We start from the raw sequence: 20,961 nt of genomic DNA, 5'->3' as shown, positions 1-20,961 counted from the left end.
GGTAAAACATGTTCCACAATGCACAGACCCCAGCCCAGAAGAAAAACAAGCAAAAGTATTTTTTCAAATATTTAGTAAGAACACATCTTGTACTATTGTATCTTATGCTCATAGCTAAAGACACCTCACAGTTATCTTTTGGTAGTTTACTATACATGCCTTTGGTTCTCAGATTTGTGTAAGGAGCACAAATCTTTAACTTGGATCTTTTCAATTTTTCCCATGGATTTACAGACAATCTTAGACCACAGTGGCCAGCAGACCTACAATATATACCATGGCACAACCCTTCAGAATGCTCTCAAGATCAAGCGTAGGTATGTCTGTACTCTCACAGATAAATGTTCTTATAAGTGGTTTACTGCACTATTCATGACACTCTTCCTTTATCTAACAAACAGCTAAGCACTGAAATAAGTGTGTGCTAATTCTTGTACCGAATAGATATTTCTGTATATTTCTTGTACCATTTAGACATTTACAACGTGCACAGTAGCCTCTTCTGTGGGTAGTGGCTTTGGAGCTGGAGGCGGAGCTGGGGGGCGGGAACCTGGTAGTTCAGATTTTTCAAGCTTACTGGCCTCACCTTTAACTGACGACACGTCTTTTCATAAACATTCGATTTTTACTTCCCCTTCTCTCTTAAGACACTGGTTCTTCAACTGCATGCCAAACATTCTGCTCAACGCACTATACAAAACACAGTATGGTCAAAATAAAACTGAAGTAAAAGAATAACATTTTCATTTACGTTTTCATTCTGCAGGTAAGTGTCAGAATCTTTTGATTTTTTTTAAAAGTAAACTTTAATGTAGCAAAGCTGAAAATATATTGTGGAACAATAACATTTAAGCAACCAAATGATGGTTTCGTAATGCACTGCTGATAATGGAATGGTGGGTTGGCAGGAACAGATCTTCTGCCTCAAAAAAAAAAAAAAAAAACTCTTCAAATAGTCTGTGTGCAAACACACATTTAGGCTTACAATATTTAGAAAATGTTGATTTCTAATCCTAGCATTATACATTTTTTTAAAGGATAAGGATCAAGCTAGCTACAGCACTATATCAACACAACTAGTTACAGTGTAATGGGCTCCACACACTCCAGAGGCTTAAAGAAACATGGCGTTAATAAAAGCTCAGACCACAGGAAAGACCAGATATTCTTCATGTACCATGGCACTACTCTAACAAACGCTCTCAAGATCACGTGTGATGGTTTTATTCCCTCCTCCGTTGGCATGCTGGGACCGGGCGTTTATTTGAGCCGGAGTTTTCAGAAGGCTTGTGCTTACCCACTACATCTCCCAGCTGGTGAAGAACAAGCTATTCTGAAGGTTAGAGTGCGTGTGGGTAAAGTGAAAAGGATTGACCGTCAGGGTCATCGCCTCCAGAAGAGCTGGCACAGGAAAGGATACGACACTGCTTGGGTCCCACCCAACTGTGGAATGGTAGCTAGTGGACTGGAAGAGGACTGTGTGTGGGATCCTAAACGGATCGAAGTCATAGAAATATTGAATAGGGATGGAAGCCTGAAGGATTTGTCACCTCCTGTCCCACCCCCAACACGCCCCACACCCTCAACACCCCCAACAAGCTTAGCAACCCCAACAACCCCAACACACTCAACAAACCCAACAAGCTCAACACTCCCAACAAGCTTAGCAACCCCAACAAGCTCAACACCCCCAACACGCCCAACACCCCTAAGACACTCAACACGCCTAAGACGCTCAATACGCCTAAGATGCTCAATACATTTAAAACCCCCAACAAGCTCAACACCCCCAACAAGCTTAGCAACCCCAACAAGCTCAACACCCCCAACACGCCCAACACCCCTAAGACACTCAACACGCCTAAGACACTCAACACGCCTAAGACACTCAACACGCCTAAGACGCTCAATACATTTAAAACCCCCAACAAGCTCAACACGCTCAACACGACGAACACCTCCAATACACTCCACACCCCTAAGACGCTCGACACGCCTAAGGCGCTCAACACGCCTAAGACGCTCAATACATTTAAAACCCCCAACAAGCTCAACACCCCCAACACGCTCAACACGACGAACACCTCCAATACACTCCACACCCCTAAGACGCTCGACACGCCTAAGGCGCTCAACATGCCTAAGATGCTCAACACGCCCAACACCCCCAACACGCTCTACACCCTCAACATGCTCAACACCCACACCCCTCCTTTTTCAGAGCCCAGCTCCATCAATTGCATCTCTCTCTTCAAGGATCAGTGGAAGCACTGATCATTTATCCTCTTTTGGGTTGCCATGCCCAACCCCTATATCCACAATGGACCCTCACTCAACACCTTTACCTTCATCTTTTGTGAGTCCATACCAAACACCAATACCGCCACCTTTTGAGAGTCCATACCAAACACCAATACCGCCACCTTTTGGGTGTCCATATCCATCTCCATTACTTCCACCTTACACTGCTCCATTATTTACACCTTTTGGCTGTCCATACCCAACACCTTTTCCTCCACCTTTTGGCTGTCCATACCCAACACCTTTTCCTCCACCTTTTGGGTACTCTTGCCTACCACCTTTGAATGCCTTATTTGGGAATTCAGCTCCTTTCTGTCCCCCATTGTGGTTCTAATAGCTACAACAGTGGGAAGTAATAAAGTATACAGCTCTGGAAAAAAAAAAAATTAGGAGACCACTACAAATCAGTATCCCTACATGTGTGGCAGCCATTCTAGTCCAGTGTCTGTTGAATTCCAAAACAGACACACCTCATCCTTCTTATGTAATGTAATTATTAGGTGTTTACCTGAACCAAATGTAATCTAATGAGCAATGTGATAGAGTATGCCAAGATGCATGAGAGCTATGACCAAATTTTTTGTTATTCCACTAAATACTGATTTCTGAATTTTCCCAAGTTAAAAAATTATTATTGTGCTGTTTAAAATGTATATGTGTTTGGGGGGAGGCATTGCATTATATAAGGTCTGAAATCCCTGGGTTTTGTTGTTGTTTTGAGCAGTTGTTATTTTCTGAGAATACATGACCTAAATGATAGTATTTGTATTTGGAATTTGAGAGAAATGTTGTCAGTAGTTTATAGAATAAAACAAAAATGTTCATTTGACTCAAACACACATTCAAAAATAATAAAAACAGAAAAACCGATCCTTTTGCAGTTGTTGCTTAATTTGTACAGAACAATATGTAATGTATTGCTGCACTTTGGTCATTTTAAACATCTGTACTTCACTTGAGTATTTCTGCCACATTATACCTTTGATTTGCATTTCATAAGACATGCATTTAATAAGACAAATCAGTATTTTCTACACACTACATTTTAAAACCAGGCTCGTTACTGATTTTTTGGTCATGTTCTGGGCATCGGTGCAGTCGCTGCTTTGTCTGGTGAGTTTTTGTTCTCCTTGTGTCCGCCTGTGCGCCGCTGTCCTCCGAGTATCCTGTGTAGTCGTACTCCCCGTTTTCCCCCACAGCCGTTGTAGTGCTGTTGTCATGGTAACCCTCCTAGCTTGATAGCCTGTCTCCCCTGATCTTCCATGTTGTTTAGTTTGTTTGTGTCTTTATGTTATTCCATTTTATCTCATCAAGTTCTGGCTCTTTGAATACAATCTACTTTGACAGCATCAAATATGGGAAATACCCTTAGTAAACATTACTTGGGTGCAGCACTTATGTCCTGCTTCATCTTTCATCTCGACACATTTTTATTTGTACTTTAATTTTTTTTTAAATGAGGAAATTTTCACTCAGGCACCTGACCAAGCCAGTGTTGCTAGCAAGATCAGAGGGCATATGAAGTACTTTAACTTTTTTTCACTTTAAGTACATCTAAGAGTACATACTTCTATACTTGTACTTGATTTGTAAAAAGCTAAGCTTCAACCTTTTACTGGAGTATTTGTTCTTTGAGTAAAGGAATCGTGTTCCTCTGCCACCTCTGAATAGCCAGAATGTATTGACTTTGGCTTATATGACCTGTATAGAAAACCTACTTTTACACTAACTCTGAACACTACCCTGACAGCAAAAAGTTGGTTTGTAAATTAATTTTGATTTTTTGAGTCTTAGTGTAGTAAACAACACATTTGTCTGTTATGACTCTCTACTTTAATTTATTTTTGAGATTGTTGAATGATCAGGTTTTTGATAAAACATTCCACCTAGTCCTCCTAATAGCATTTGCAAGAATCCACTGTGACTGGAGAAGTGTCTTAGGAGGAGAGCCAGGTAGAGTGTCTAGTTGGAGGAGTGTCTGAGGAGGAGAGCCAGGTAGAGTGTCTAGTTGGAGGAGTGTCTGAGGTGGAGAGCCAGGTAGAGTGTCTAGTTGGAGGAGTGTCTGAGGAGGAGAGCCAGGTAGAGTGTCTAGTTGGAGGAGTGTCTGAGGTGGAGAGCCAGGTAGAATGCCTGGCCAGAGGAGTGTCTGAGGAGGAGAGCCAGGTAGAGTGTCTAGTTGGAGGAGTGTCTTAGGAGGAGAGCCAGGTAGAGTGTCTAGTTGGAGGAGTGTCTGAGGTGGAGAGCCAGGTAGAGTGTCTAGTTGGAGGAGTGTCTGAGGTGGAGAGCCAGGTAGAGTGTCTAGTCGGAGGAGTGTCTGAGGTGGAGAGCCAGGTAGAATGCCTGGCCAGAGGAGTGTCTGAGGAGGAGAGCCAGGTAGAGTGCCTGACTGTTAGTGCACACGCATCCCTCACTCAGTCAAACACTTTGCAAAAGCCACAGTGGATAAACACCACCATCAACGAAAAACTGCCCATACTGCCATTGCCAAAAGAAGCTTACATAACAAAGACAATAAACAGAATTGACAAAGGAAGAAAAGCAATCTAAAAAAAGAATTAGACCGAGTCCAAGATAAAACAAGTATAAACACTGGAGCGGCTTTTCAGAGGTTTAAGGAGCTACAGAACCTGAAAAAAATTTAAACTGATGCCCATTTAGCCACATTTCTGCTTGACATGTAACTAATTAGCCCTGCTTGATTTAGTTTTGATTTGATTTTCGAAAAAATATTTCGACCACTAAGCTAAGATAGTAACAGCTACAGTAACACTCCATAGCACATTTCTCATTTTACTGTAATGCTGCCATCTAGCTAAAATAAGCTTGTTTTCCATTCTTAGGTTACTGGTTAGCATTGTTTTATTTGGATGTTGCTGAAAATCTCTTTGTGAAGTGCCCAGGCAGCCACAGTGGTTTGGTGTTTCTACTGATATTTATGTGTGTTTGTGCTGTAATGTTAAATGTTCTCATAAGTGGTTTACTGCACTATTCATGACAGTTTCTTTATCTAACAAACATCTAAGCACTGAAATAAGTGTGTGCTAATTCTTGTACAAACAGATATTTCTGTATATTTCTTCTGTATATGTACCATTAATGGTACCATATGTACCATAGATATTTACAAGGTGCACAGCAGCCTCTTCTGTGGGTAGCGGCTTTGGAGGTGGAGGTGGAGCTGGAGAGTTAGTGGGAGGGGCCTGATAGTTCAAATTTTTTAAGCTTCTTTTTTTCCCCTGCATTGTAATATTTTCAATATTTAGGAAATGCTGATTATATATTTTTTGAAGGATAAGAACAAGGACCAGGGCACTACTCTAACAAACGCTCTCAAGATCACGTGTGATGGTTTTATTCCCTCCTCCGTTGGCATGCTGGGACCGGGCGTTTATTTGAGCCGGAGTTTTCAGAAGGCTTGTGCTTACCCACTACATCTCCCAGCTGGTGAAGAACAAGCTATTCTGAAGGTTAGAGTGCGTGTGGGTAAAGTGAAAAGGATTGACCGTCAGGGTCATCGCCTCCAGAAGAGCTGGCACAGGAAAGGATACGACACTGCTTGGGTCCCACCCAACTGTGGAATGGTAGCTAGTGGACTGGAAGAGAACTGTGTGTGGGATCCTAAACGGATCAAAGTCATAGAAATATTGAATAGGGATGGAAGCCTGAAGGATTTGTCACCTCCTGTCCCACCCCCAACACGCCCCACACCCTCAACACCTCCAACAAGCTTAGCAACCCCAACAACCCCAACACACTCAACAAACCCAACAAGCTCAACACTTCCAACAAGCTTAGCAACCCCAACAACCCCAACACACTCAACAACCCCAACACACTCAACAAACCCAACACGCTCAACACCCACACCCCCCACCTTTCTTCTGAGCTTATCACTAACACACACACCTCTCTCTTTTGACGATCTGTTAATAGGTTTCATATTTTTAGTTTTTGCTTGTTTGCCTTATTTTATTTTGTTTACTGTTGGCGGAATCTTTTGAAGTGTATTGTTGTGTGTTTTCTATTCTGTTATGCACAATATAAAAGTAACATTAAATCACCTTTTAATGAAAGGCACCATGACATTTCCAACTCAAAATGAGAGTTGCCATCAACAAAAATGATCATGATGATGATGCCGAAAACAATGTTGCTGTTGTTGTTGTTATTTTGTCTATATATACAAAGTAAAGTAACTTTGGGAAATGCATTACAGGAATTAAAATTTCAGTTGTATTAAGTTTTACTTAATACATACTGCACTCTATGTCACCACTGCCTGGCATTCTACTCTCATACGTAGTATGCATGACATCTTACAGTGCCCCTGAAGTTGTCTGCATGCACTATAATGGAATGGACCTCCGTGTTATATATACTACCGTTCACCACCCTGTCAAGCTCAAGCCTGATGGAATGTCCTCAAAACAACTTTCAGAAGTTCCTCCTCTCGACCTCTCTTAAGGTTTTAGGTCACTGATGTCAAAACTAGCTGCCACATTATAGCATGAGTGCAATGGACAGCACAAACTCAACCAGAGACTTTGAAAATGACCCACAGCACACGGGAAGTGCGTGTCTCTGAAAGGGATGAACCATGCCTGACTATTTTCATGTATTCTGTTTTTCTTGTTTGTTTGTTTGTTTGCTTCATTGTTTGTAAATGGGCAGTGATCCGATGCACCGTTTAGAAACAAAAACACGTGGTACTTAGCAGCATCAGTATGATGAAACGTGATGAAGACATTTTTTAGAAATCAGGCCATAATAAGACTGGAAGCACACTTCCTGGCATGGCTTAGACTGGAACTGGGCATGAACTCAATGACGTGGACGCTGAAAATGCATTCATCTTTATGTTAGAAGCATCAGACAGGATCTGACATAAAATGAGATATTTTCGGGGGGGAATTTCATCTGAGAATGTCTGGTCCCTGGAAGTAGGCCAAACTACAGGATACTACAGCATTCTCATTTGAGAACAATAGCAAATATTGTACATCTATGTTACACCTTTCCTTTAGATAATTGCCACTACTGTAAACAGAGAAACCTTTGTCTTTACAAATTATTCTAAAACGCTTCTGATGTGTCTATAAATAACTATTAATTTGCAAACAGCACAAGACATGTTCAATATTTGATTCATATGCACACATACAAATGCACGCGCACACACACACACACACACAAAGAGCTGGTATCATGTTCTAGCCAAAGGGAGAATCAGTAAAACACCTACAATCTGTCTCTGAAAGATGACATGTAGCGCATTTTGGGTTTATGTTGGGTATTCTGTGGTCAAGGCTATCTGAGGTTCAGCCAGCTCTGAGCATTTTCTCCAGGATAGCTTACTCTTTGGGAGGAAATGGTACATTCATGTTGGGGGAAAATTATTCCTAAATTTTTTTGTTAACTAAGTGTGCTAGTTTTCTATCTTAAAGTAGCCTGCATTAACGTTATATCTATTCGTTAGCCACACTAGTATATAAAAAGCGCCTAAAGAGGGCAGTGGAAACGTTAACTTTTCTTGCTATGGAATTGTTCGGTGACATAGCTCGAGCGGCACAAAGACATTTAATGTCACTGCAAGTCAACCTTCATACGATATGATGTAGAGCCTGACTGGACACCATCCCGAACAACACGATGTCCAACTAAAGTTTAGAAAGTTACACTGTGCTTTATCCTGCTTGCCACATCTTCTGTAATAAAGCCTCTACAATAACATTTACATAAATGTGATTCTTGGCTCTCATCATAAGACTTCGATAGCCAAAGGAAATAAGTGTTCTGCATATAGGGAAAAGTTTAATGGTAGTGTTTATTTTACAATGTTGACAACTACTTACAAAGTTTCAGTATTTTATTCTCTGAGTATGGTATTCTCTCGGTATGGTGTTCTTTCAGTATAGTGTTCTCTCAGTATGGCGTTCTCTCTGTATGGTGTTCTTTCACTATGGTGTTCTCTCAGTATGGCATTCTCTCAGTATGGTGTTCTTTCAGTATGGTGTTCTCTCTGTTGACATTCTCTCAGTATGGTATTCGCTCAGTATGGTGTTCTCTCTGTTGACATTTTCTCAGTACGGTGTTCTCTCTGTTGACATTTTCTCGGTATGGTGTTCTCTCTGTTGACATTTTCTCAGTATGGTGTTCTCTTGTTATGGTGTTCTCTCAGCTTCTCCAGTTTGATGATTTCATGTGTGACCTACTTGAAAACTTGTGTTGTTTACTGTACCAGTCATTGTAGGTATGAATGACAAAGACTGATAGCAGATATACGTTTGGTTTCATGAATCAGTTCACCTCCTTCCCTTCACTGATCTCTTTGACAAGGACCTCCATCGCCATCAAAACATGAAGCAGTGCTGAGAGAGGACATTAGGGGTAACACCTGACCCACGGGGCTCCTCCCAGCACCTCTTTCTCAATCACACATACACTTGTAGCATATTGATGATGTCGTGCACAGTCTAGGCTATGGCATAGCCACTTTCTAATAGCCTTATTTAAATGAGAGCAATACTGTAAATGAATTTTGTCATGCCAATAAAGCTTACTGAATTTAATTGAAAAGGAGATTAGGTACACTACAATAACATCTCTTTAGTGTCATATAAGGTTAAGTCAGCTATATGGCTACCAGGACCTGTGTTCCATTTCAACAAAGATAAAGATAAAGCAGGTTTGCGTTTCGCACAGACTTTAAATGCCGAGTCCATTTGTGTTGCTCTTAAACAGCACCATCCTAACTGCCATTTGGGCTCATGAGTGTGATCTAATTATCAATAAAAGGATGGAAAAGGCAGCAAAGTGCTTACCCGACATCTCTCCCTGCTCGGTAACGGCCGCCTTATCTGGACACGGGCACACTGAGGTGTAGAGAGTACAGCGGTATGGAAAGTACAGTGCAAAACCATATGCTGCTACCTGTGACGACGTCCCTGCCGCAAATTGCTGACTCACCCCAGTCACATGACCTTCACGCAGCTCGCCAAAGCGAACTAGCAGTGCTACCGAGGGTCTCAGGGTGGGCCATGAGCGGCGGCCTCAGCTAGCGCCCAAGGGAACATGTAACGAAACCTGACAAAGCACACCTCCAACAGCAGGTGAGGATGGCCTGTGTTCCGCTGTAAGTTCAGTGCCACGCCTGTGACGTGAGTCTCCATGTGGGACGGGGGTCACTACACACAGCCCGGGCGAGGTTCTGTCCCGTCTGTCCTCCGCTGGACAGTGCTAGATGATACTACTGAGAAAGAAGCCAACAGGAATGCAAGGCAATACCTCCTACACACCTGTGTTGCATAAGCGGGTATAACCAAACATACACGCTGACGAGCACCGACACACACACCGACACACGGTGAGCCGAGGGCAGTCAGCTCTGGTGAAAGCTTTCTGAAACAGCTCTCCTTCCACTCAGCCAGCAATCTGATCCAGGGTGGCCCATAATGCAACCCACTCTGACCTCTCGGATGTTTGGTGAGAGGATGCTCTGGACAGTCCAAGTACAAAGTGGGTCATTACTGTGCATGTGAGCTCAAAGTAAGGCACAAAAAATGATGACATAGTAGTCAGTCACTTTACCAAAAACATTCAGTGATGTTTGAAATGAGATTTTAACAAGGAACCAAATATTGCATTCCTGGAAGAATCAAGCCAGCGATTATTCTTGAAAAAACAATGGTTGTCTGTGCAAACATATGTATGTGTACTAATGCAGACACCATTCAGACAGAAGTCTCTCTATCAAAGAGAAAATTGCATCCATTTTAAACTCAAACATCTTAGACTCAAACCCTTAATACTCAAACATCTTAAATCCAAACACCTAATACTCAAGCATCTTAAACCCAAACACCTACTACTCAAACATCTTAAACTCAAACATCTAATACTCAAGCATCTTAAACCCAAACACCTAATACTCAAGCATCTTAAACCCAAACACCTAATACTCGAACATCTTAAACCCAAACACCTAATACTCAAGCATCTTAAACTCAAACACCTAATACTCAAACATCTTAAACCCAAACACCTAATACTCAAGCATCTTAAACTCAAACACCTAATACTCAAACATCTTAAACCCAAACACGCACACACACACACACACACACAGACACACACACAGTAATAAGCCACAGATTGTAAGATGTTTCTTTGAAAAGTTAGGGAATTATTTCTATGCACTAAAAATTTGGAGGTTTGATATGTTTTCTGTGCAATCTAGGCTTAGATGGAAAAGGATCTCATTCACCCACTAGGTCCTGCGGATAGAGAGTGTTTACATCTAAAAAGATTTTTATTTCTATTTTTTTTTTAAAAACATAGTATATAGAGAATGAAAATGGCCTGTGATTGATCAGTTCGATGCTTTATTGGTGAAAATGTCTGTAGTGTTTTCATTTGGGAAACAACTAAATGGCATTCATCATTTGCCTTTAAATGTTTATCTTCATGTTGGCTGTTAATGAGGTCAATACTGATCTGCAGTCAGCCTAACCCAGCCAACAATGTACTACAGCTGCTGCTACTTAACACCACTACAGAAAAAAAAGGGTGTGAATGCAACAACAGAACACTGGTTGTAGATGCTAGCACCAGAGAAGGCAGTTCAAACTAAGTATGAGAGAGAGAAAGAAGATGACAGAATTGAGAGAACACAATACCTTGGCCAGTCAAATTTCAGTTAAACTAGAGAGACTGATGCTACTTCAATTGGACATTAACCGATTTTCAGTCTGTACACTAGACCCAGCCTATTTCCCTCTTTGACAGAGAGACCCCCATGCTGGGCTCCTATAACGCCTCCGGATGAGGGTGGATATAAAGCAGCTCCAGAAAGGAGCCCACTCTCAAAGCACATATCAGCCGTAGCCACATTGTTTTGGAGATGCGGAACATTGCGAAATGGAGGTGAGTGCGTGTGCAGCTATGGAACGTCGGCAAAGGAGAGCAGGGATGGAAGGAGCCTGAGCTACACAGGATCACCCTTCAGATGTTCGGATTGATGGTGGAATTCCCATCACTCAGGCCGACTCAATCTCCACTCAGTCCCTAAGCCACAAAATACTCTGTAAACTCTTCTCATACTTCTCTGTCTCTCTCTCTCTCTCTCTCTCACACACACACACACACACACACACACACACACACACACACACACTCTCTCTCTCTCTCTCTCTCTCTCTTCTCTCTCACATTTTTAATCTGCATTTCATACATACACAAGCTCACTCTCACACACACACACACACACACACACACACACACACACACCTGCCTCAGAAAGGGCTGAGTTACTTCACACTGTTTCCAAATATTTCCACATCAAACTATATGACATTATCCACATGCCAGGTGCTGCTGGGCTGGGACATCAGTACATTTGGCTTAGTACCATTTGCTGTTCCATTCGCATTCAAACAAATGATCTCAGTTCCTGAATAAACCGCACAAGTATTGACAATTCCAGGGCCATTGTGGGAGCTGCAGAAATACAATCTTCTCCCAGAGGTCTGCAAATGGAGAAAGATCAAGAGATAGAGGGTGGGAGAGAGAGACAGAGAGAGAGCAGGAGAGAGAGAGAAGTGGAATCTGGAGATTGCTTCAGGAAGTGCAGCGACGGCAAAATCTATTTGGCTGAGCAGAAGGGGAGGTGGAGTGGCCAGTGTGCAGCTTCCTGTTGGTCAAGGCGTTCTACACCACTGACTCACCAATACACCCGTGCTTGGATAAATGGAGAGGCCACATAGTAGCCACAGCTCAAAGGCTCAGTCGCATTTCAGTTTACATGCTGTGGATGAAAATGAAACCTTGACCATCAACATATGTGTCTCTAATAGAAAAATGCAATCCCATGGTGAGGGTGATCAATAAGGACTCCCATGGCAGGTTCCTGTGTTCAGCAGATGCAGGGCATAACCCTATCCAGTTCTACACCCTCGCACAGCCAAACAGCTTCAGAAGAGGGTGGATTGCTGCTCAGACCTCCAACAGGCTCCCACAGATCGTGTGTTTCTTATACTTCAAAGGCAGCAAGCACCAGCCGTTGGCACCTGTAGTGCCTGGACATAATCAACGCAGAGTGAGCATTGCTACATTCCTGAGCTATTGCCACGGTATGTCCCATTTGCTCGACGGATGAAAAAAAGTCCTGGCATGTGAAAACCGCACGCCGTTCACTGTGAAAGGTTTACATACGTGTGTGTCTAATACATCTATGATATGGCAGGTGTTTCAGTTATAAGCAACAACATAGTTTGTAAGATGATTCAATATCAATACCAATATCCAGGTTCAGGAAAGATAATCTGACCTTATTGCATAAGGACTTAGTGGATATGGAGGGTAAACATAAGTAGATTGATGGAACTGGAGGTGCATTATAACTGTATTGATTTCAACTATATCTGTGCTGATATCTGACACCAATTACTGTCATCATAGCATAGTACTGGCCATGAATCATCTTTTGTCACATCTTAAAGTCTGCCAAAAAAAATGAGGTTGCATTAGTATCCACACACAATATCAGTGCCATGTTCCATGCACTCAACAATATCTCGATCTCAGCGGGGGAGAGTAGGAGCAGAAAAGGACAGCACACATGGAGTGCAGTCCTGAGCAGGCGAGCCAGCCAGTGGAGAGTTTGGGGTGGAGTGGGAGGGGGGGAAGAGTGGGAGAGAGGAAAGGAGAGAGAGGCGGAGTGAAAGAGGGATAAAAAGAGAGGCAGAAAAAGATGGTGAGGAGGAGAGAGACTGAATAGATGAATAGAGGAAGACAAGTAAAAAAGCAGAGCTATAAGGATAGTGGAGTACAGAGGGAGGGGTGAGGGATAAAGGGAGAGGTAGAAGGAGAATTAGAGAGTGTGCAGGAGGGAAAGAGGGCGAGAGAGAGAATGCTGCTCGAATGCACAGTCATAAAGAAAAGTGGTGTAGCAAATCCATTCACTCTGGGTTTGGTTCAATAGTGTATTGATTAGGGTGGGACCACAGGGAGGCAGATATATGCTCTTATTAGCAAATCCAAATGTCTTATTGGAGGAGTATCGGAGCTGTGCAAATGGACAGATGAGGTCCATGTTACCTCGCTATTTCACATGAGAACATCTCATTTAGTTCATTAACACTTTAGGGTCCTAAAGTTATTTCATCATTCATCAAAAACCTATATCAAATTTTTACTTACTATTCAGAAATGCCATATTTAAAACTAAGACAAATGGTTTTATATCTGTTTGAGAAAGTCTTGTATGAAATTAAAATGGTGTTTGCACCATTGGCTTCATTTTTAAAACTGCGACACCAAATATTTAATTTATCCGGGAATACAAAAATGCTTTTCTGACACATTGTCAATTGTTGTCATCTCTTAATGACTAACACCAGACACTGACTACTGAGTCACCACAGAGAGTCTTCTAATGCTACTTTCCACTGCATCCTTCCGGCTTCACTTAACTCAGCTACTCGACTCTTCCAGCTTTTGGTACCGGGTACTTCGTTTTCCGCTGCAGTTAAAGTTCTCCCTTGGTATAGATGGTCGTCATAGCAACACAATATGAGCTGCCATGGCTGCGATGACGCCAGCTGTTGTGGCTCTTCGTTTATCTATAGTCACGTTAAAGTTTTTTTCACTTTTCCCTACACTGCTGGAATGTCGTTTGGTAATCGTGTGTGGCCAGTTCAGAGACTTCTTGGTAGACCTTTTCATTCCTCGTTGGTCCAATAAGCTCTTGCTGGATCTTTTATCTCCTCCGTCGACCACAGCATGGTGTTGTCAGCATCATCGCAGATATTATGTTTATAATGAGTGAAATTCTATTTAAAAATGCTGTTTGATCAGGACATTCCTGCCTTCCATTTCAGATGGCTATTTGAAAATGGCGGGTGACTCTTCTTAACATGTTAAGAGACCCGCCTGTCTCATGCAGTATGACGCATGTAGTGACAATTCTCTCTGACCAATCAGCAGCCTGCAGTGTTTTCTCATCACCATTGGTACCAGCTTGCCTCACCTGGAACCTTAAAGGAGGTGATACCAAAAAAGGTACCACAACTTTGCCCAGTGGAAAACCAAAATTGGAGAGATGAGGCAAGATGAGTCTGTACCATGCACTTAAAAGCACCAGAAGTACTATCCTAACTGCTTCTAGTGCTTTAGTTTTAAAGACCAGCTGAACATATTTTTTAGCTTTTTAAAGAAGAAGTTTGAACCCCTATTGTTCTTCTGAGCACTGAGAATGTTTTGTTTATGCAGAAGTGCTGAAAAATGACCTGACTAATATACCACACACCCCTGGCAAGGCCTCAGACGTTTAGAACCGACTGTGCAAGTTAAACAATAGTCCAAGTGCACGCAACAGCAAACCATACGCTTCTTTTTTTATCCACAAAAATATTGCCATTGACCTGCTGTAATTGTACTGGCATATTGTAAGCCTTCTCCAGCTCACCTGGACCAAAGCAAGCTCGTGTGGCCCATAATCAGCACCAACTTAAACCAGTCAGGCTGATTTTATCTGTGTTTGTTTAATCTTGGCCTTCAGGAGAACACCACCACGACATTCCCAATGCCCCTATAGACAAGCAGTCAGCAGCACAGCTATCACAGTAATGGACTTGTCATCCATCCTAAAAGGAATGGACAGGAAACAGGAAGCGTTTTCATGACGACTGACAAGCTCCCGATAATCTCGGCCCCGCCCCCTTTTGCCCAACAGCCCCAAGACAAAACATGTCTCCTGAAAAGCAGCATCAGTGGCCATCTGCCCTGAGCCGTTGCTACGTCCCACCTAATGACACAAACACCACATACACTGCCTTCCTCTCTCTGGTCTCTTTGCGTATCATCTCCTACTTGCACATGTCTTCCTCATGCTGTCTCTACAGCAGCGAGTTGCATGTCACGCAGGCTTCTGCTTATTGGAGGGAGGACTGTATGTCTCGCAGTCCTGCGCAAAAGCCAGAGTCACTTCCACCAAATCTGTTTATTGCAGTGAGCTGGTGGGGCTGACGTAAGCGTTGCTGGATGAGCAAAATAAATCTCCCAGCCATTAGCGACGGGGAGCCAGGACCCTCCCAAGTGGAGGCTGTAACCATACAGGGACCTGCTCCAACGCAACACCAACCCCCATCACCGCTTCATCCCCCAGGGTGGTGCCACGTCCCTGGGCTGTGTCAGCCAGGAGCCCTCCTTCTCGCAAGCCGGCACGCTGAACCAGCTCCGGCCTCGGCTTAAAACGCGCCTGCTTCGCATTGGGGTTTCTCTAAGGGTGGTTGATTCCTCTCCCCTGTTCCACACGGAACAGCTCTACGTTCTACAATCTGGGCATTTTCTGAGCAAGAAATGCATCAGCAGGCAATAATCGTCCCTTCGCCAGCTTCTCTACAAAAGCCTCATCAACCATTTAGTGGGGTAAACATTTTGTTTACATTTTGCAAAAGAGCTGTACTGTATGAATGTTGTTGTAAAGCACTGGGCCATGTTGTCTAGTTAGTGCATAGAGTGTTTTGAACATAGGAATTTGTTCATTGTAAAGTGTGAAAAGCGAGTCGCAGACATGGAGCGCCCCAGTAACTTCTGCTGTAACTGTGTTCCACATAACACAGATCCACAGTGCTAACTGATTACCCACTAAAACTGGCAGAGTGCAAATAATAACAGCCAAATCTCTGGACTCACCCCGTCAACACGACGACAAAATCCATCACGTTCCACCCATTGCGTAGATAGGAGCCTTTATGAAAAGCAAAGCCAAGAGCGATGATCTTAATCCCAGCCTCAAAGCAAAATATGCCAATGAAGTAGGGCTCTGTGTCATCCTGTGGGAACAGAAATGAAAGCACAGGGACTCTTACAGTAGGCTTAAGTTGTGGTAAGCTGCATCAATTTCTGGAGAAGAAAATCAGAAGGTCATTGATTCTTTGGGAAGTTGTGCCACTGTTCATCTAACAAGCTCATGTGGTAGAAACAGAATCTGCGAACATTGCCTCAAACATGAGCAGAGAGACATGATCAATGTTGTTATACAGTAATTAATGTTCTCTGATAAACAGTAACCTGTCACATTATTATATTTGCTTGCTAAGCTATGACAGCATCAAGGCTGAATAAAGAAGGGCAGCCAAACATAAAGCATTGAGATTCTTTTCTTAAATTCACACCACGTTGCACAAGGAGCATGAAGAAAGGGTAATATATCCCTGCCTGATTTCTCGGTGAAATTACATTCAGCGCTTTGATTACCTGCTTCCTAAAAATGTTTTAACTAAAGCAGGCAAAGAATTTCAACGAAGTGTGTGCTTTGTATTTTTGGTTGGTTTTTGTTGGGGTTTTTTTTGGTTTTTTTGAAATACTATTAGATCTAAAACTGGATCATCTTGATATATATAAAAAACAAAGTTCAATTCAGTGTGCTCCTTCATATTAGAAGCTGATGTATTATACACATCATGAAGGAAGGAAAACATCTAATAAATGCTCTTTTAATCCCCCCCCACACACACACACATACACACACACTTCTCCACCCATACACACGTATTACCCCCTGCCACATGTCTACCCTTTTAATGACATGACAGGGTTCAAAAGGATATCTGGATTTAAACACAAGGGCAGGGTGGGGGTGCGCAAAGGGAGGCGCAGTGTGATGCCAGTTCATTTACAAAGTGGTGATGAGATGAGCCTCCCATCTGCCTGGGTCTCACCACCTTCCTCCCCACTGAGGAGACTCTCATCAAGGAAGGACACTGCCGTTCAGGTGCCTTTCCTGATGCATGCCCTCTTTCATATCAGTTAAACGTGCAGGGTATTGATTATGCCTCATTTTGTCTGTGGGTAGGTAACGGCACAACTACAAAACACACACAGAGGGCTGGCTGTCAGCTAAACCTAAAATCACAAGATTTTGTACGTGGATTTGTACGTGGGAGTGTGACTGTGACCAGCTGCACACGTGCGTGGATCCAAACTCACCAGGCGCTGTGACATTGGAGTCTTGTCCTCTGCAGGTAAATGCTGCTCCAAAGCCAGCACAATGCAGTTGGCTATGATGGTGGCAAGGATCATGTACTCAAATGGAGTGAGATAGTTAAGAAAAAAAAACATATCCAGTGGAATACTGCACACAAACAAGCAGTAAATATGTTTAGAAAATTATCCAGATCACCAGTAATGCAGTTCTGTTCTGTAGCAGAGGGAGACTAAGAGGCTTATGATGAACATTATATGATTATGAATCACTTGGATGGCTATTATTATGAATCCAGACACTGGGCACACCTTCTGCATTTTTAATATGCTAGAACTGTTGAATCTCGATATATCTCCTATACATTGACTGTTGAATACCGATATATCGCTTATACCTTGACTGTTGAATCTCGATATATCGCGAATAACTTGTGTTTCCCTGTTTGCAAAGGGATCGGAAACATATGACTCTCTGGCAGCATTAATTTCCTGTTTGCAGACGCAGCAAGTGGGACGCGGCGGCTGTGTTTAGAGGCGGCGGTTGCCTCTGTCAGGTCCTCGGTTTGAGCTCTGGGAGCCTTGCACTGCAGAAGAGCGAAACCCCGACACAGCCCAGGGAGCAGGTGCGCGAGCTAAAAGTAGCGGGTAAACTGCGTCACTCGCCGCTCTGTGCCCGGTCAGAACCTTAATTATTTTCTTTGGCGCTTCGAACAGGTTTGCGTCAAAGCTGAGGAGTTTCAGAGTTTAATATAGTGAGGCGTCTGGTTATAAAGCTCGTCTCTCTCTCTCTCTCTCTCTCTCTCTCTCTCTCTCTCTCTCTCTCTATATATATATATATATATATATATATATATATATATATATATATATATATATATATATTCTCACGCCTTAAGTAGCCACTAGGAACTAGGAGCAAGCAACGAAACATACAGAATGGTAATTTAAACAAAAGAATAAATACAATCCACAAAAAATAACATTGATCCTGCGTGTTATGTGTAAATGTTGTACTTGCGCTCATGTGCACAGCCGCCCACGTTGAAAATGCTGCCGTGTGTGGTTTACTGGGCAACCCCTACTTCCTCGCTGCCTTTGCCATGTTCCTGTAGCGAGTTTAATCCGAGTGGGCGTTTTCAGAACCTTGGAGAGCGCTTCGATTTGGCACTCGCTATCTTTGCTGCTGCACGGTAAACTTACTCAAAAAGATTGCAAAAGATTACATAAGGCATGACTGTGAATAATCTTTGCCAAAATGATTTACATATCGTATAAATTGATTGGCTTTGCCACACACACACACACAAACAATGAAATCGAATCGCACCACAGATTTTTGGTAAGCACAAACGAATTTTTCTAGGTTGTCTTCAGATGCACATAAAAGATTGTGCCAATTGCCAAGATGTCTCCTGAATGCCTTGTATGTGAAATGCAGACAAGAAGAGCAGTAGTAATATCTTCATGAAATTAACTACTGCATTTTAGGCGCTTATTACTGGTATTCCCACGGGCAACTCTGAACAGTAATTTAGGCGGCCTAATGTAAGGACTGTTTTGGTTGCTAGGAGCGACCGAAAGGCTCGTCTGATTCAAAAAATCAATACTGCAATGACTTTATGTGGAAAAATCCATAACACGCATGCATACTGCGAACAGAAACGTTATCCTTGAAACTGAGAAAAGCTGCCTGCTTGTACACTAGGTGTAAAATACGCCAAAGACACCGTTCAGAATCTGCCATCTGCGGTTTGTCAAAGAAAAGCGGAACCTATCCGCTACTTCTGTCTGAGCAATTGCGTGAGACAACACCCCGGTTAGAGCGTGTCTGTAGGCTTCAGTACCGCGTACGTATATTTGCTTATAGAATTTTTATAGCAGTTTGACCAGTAAGAAAAAAACAAAACAATTGCATTTAAATAATAGTCGAGATGAAAATCTACTCTATCGAGTAAACAAACTTTAGCCCAGTTAAACGTTATCAGACCAAAACGTAAAAAGTAACCCTATAAAGCACGAAAGCAAGGTGTTGCTTCAAAAACAATATGCTTTGTCATACACGGTAACCTGCAGGCTTTTGTTCATTAAACAGTTTATGCCACCACTTCAGAAGCAGTACCATGTGTAAAGGATATGGCCACTCTGTTACTTTCTTTGCGTATTTCCGAATTATGTTATCCTCACTAAAGATGAAAAGAGACCGGTTAACGGTGAAACAGTTCTGTTTGACAGGAATTGGATTGTATATGGCCATTGTCCGGGCTCTCTGGGCCATTGTCTGCTTGTACATCCTCTGACCGACCGGGGGGCCCGGCTGCCGGCTTGCCCCTCTTCCTGGACCCGATGGTGAGCCACCCCCATATCGGGTCGGCAGATCGTCTTCGAAGCGAGCCATTCTAGAAACGCACAGATTTGACCACAGAAATCAAAATTGGCATCAGATAGAGCATAAAGAAGAAGCATCACAACGCACGATGTAGTCCCAGCCACGAGTTTTCATCGATACAGGTCTGGAATCCAACTGAGCAGCCCATTCACCAAGCGTCACACAGGAGAAAGGTAGAAGATTCTTTATATTATTCCACCCATCAAAACAACTAAGGACATTTCTTCATTTACTTCCATGCAAGCAACGTCATGGATCGGCACGCAGAATCGCCTAAACTTTATCTTCGCGTGTTACACAATCCTTTCCAAAGGCGACTCGTGTTAGTTGCATTCATTTCGCGTAAACGACTAACAACGAATATCAACGGCAATATCAATCGGCAAAAGGCGGGCAAAGATGCCTGTACAGTTCGCTGCAGCTGAACAGGGTGAACGCGTTGGGGGGCTTTAAAGATCCCGTTTCGACGCTGTTGCAGATGCTCTGTGATTCTTCAGGTCCAATCTGCCGACTTCTGTCTCTTTTCTCAAAGGCAGTAATATCGGTATGCCATCGCCACTGCGTGCAGCCTGCATAAACTACACCTTTAAAAAAACGACAGAAAAAGCGCGATTGGCACTTCTGTCTCTGTTTAGGCATGCGCTGGCAACGAACATGTAGCACATTTCTGCAGCCGCTGCTCTTTCCGAATCGCTCACGTGACCGAAAGACAGCCTGTCAATGGCTCCACCTGTACCGTTACAGTATCCATGGCAGTGGGTCGAAAGGGAAAACACTGAGAAAAATGTTACCCAAAGTGTCTCACTTAGTGGGGATTCCATAAACAACTGATAATGAACAATTTGGATACTGAGATTTAATCGAGATATTCCACGTATGTCTTCCTTCCTACATACGCAAGGAGTGTGCGTGTTCTTTTGGGTAGGGGTGGGACCGGCTGGCGTAATTCAGGATAGTCTGTGATTGGCGTGCGCGATTTCGGATTGCGACTTAGGCTAATAAACCATTATCGACGTTAGTTAATTAAAACGACCAATAATCTGTACTGCTGAGGCAGAACTCTGTAAAGTTCACACGCGCAATACAACAACAACAAATATATCCGAATCAGAACAACTTTCGTTTACCAAGCATTGTCAAATGAGTACCAAATGAATATCGTACCTACATAACAGGCCACAATGAGTACACGTACCCGTGTGCCAGGCTGACATTATAGGCAGGAACATACTCATTTAGAAGAAAACAGCAATTCATTTCTTAACAGTGCCACGGTCTGTGAATAACAC

At 42.9% G+C, this 20,961-nt stretch overlaps 1 protein-coding gene and 1 pseudogene across 15 annotated transcripts in view; one reads left to right on the top strand and one right to left on the bottom strand.

Annotated features, from left to right (window-relative positions):
* Nucleotides 1-18,072, bottom strand: part of cacna1ba (calcium channel, voltage-dependent, N type, alpha 1B subunit, a) — a 100,779-nt gene extending 82,707 nt beyond the window's left edge. For all 14 annotated transcript variants that reach the window (XM_081715113.1, XM_081715117.1, XM_081715118.1 and 11 more), the window contains exons 1-2: nt 17,290-18,072; nt 15,994-16,133 (exon numbers count right to left, since the gene is read on the bottom strand). In XM_081715113.1, the coding sequence (XP_081571239.1) occupies nt 15,994-16,133; nt 17,290-17,421 (272 nt within the window). In that variant the 5' untranslated portion in view covers nt 17,422-18,072. The remainder of the gene's footprint in view (nt 1-15,993; nt 16,134-17,289) is intronic.
* On the top strand, nt 668-15,676 carry LOC145657930 (uncharacterized; annotated as a pseudogene). Its single transcript, XR_014123882.1, has 5 exons — nt 668-766; nt 1,038-1,521; nt 4,443-4,518; nt 5,604-5,974; nt 15,415-15,676. The product of XR_014123882.1 is annotated as an uncharacterized LOC145657930 (transcript).
* Nucleotides 18,073-20,961: the final 2,889 nt, after the last annotated feature.

This window comes from Electrophorus electricus, chromosome 5 (genome assembly GCF_041902795.1).
Source record: "Electrophorus electricus isolate QZ-2024a chromosome 5, ASM4190279v1, whole genome shotgun sequence".
Taxonomy (NCBI): Eukaryota; Metazoa; Chordata; class Actinopteri; order Gymnotiformes; family Gymnotidae; genus Electrophorus; species Electrophorus electricus.
This window is presented reverse-complemented; position numbering and strand designations above follow the sequence as displayed.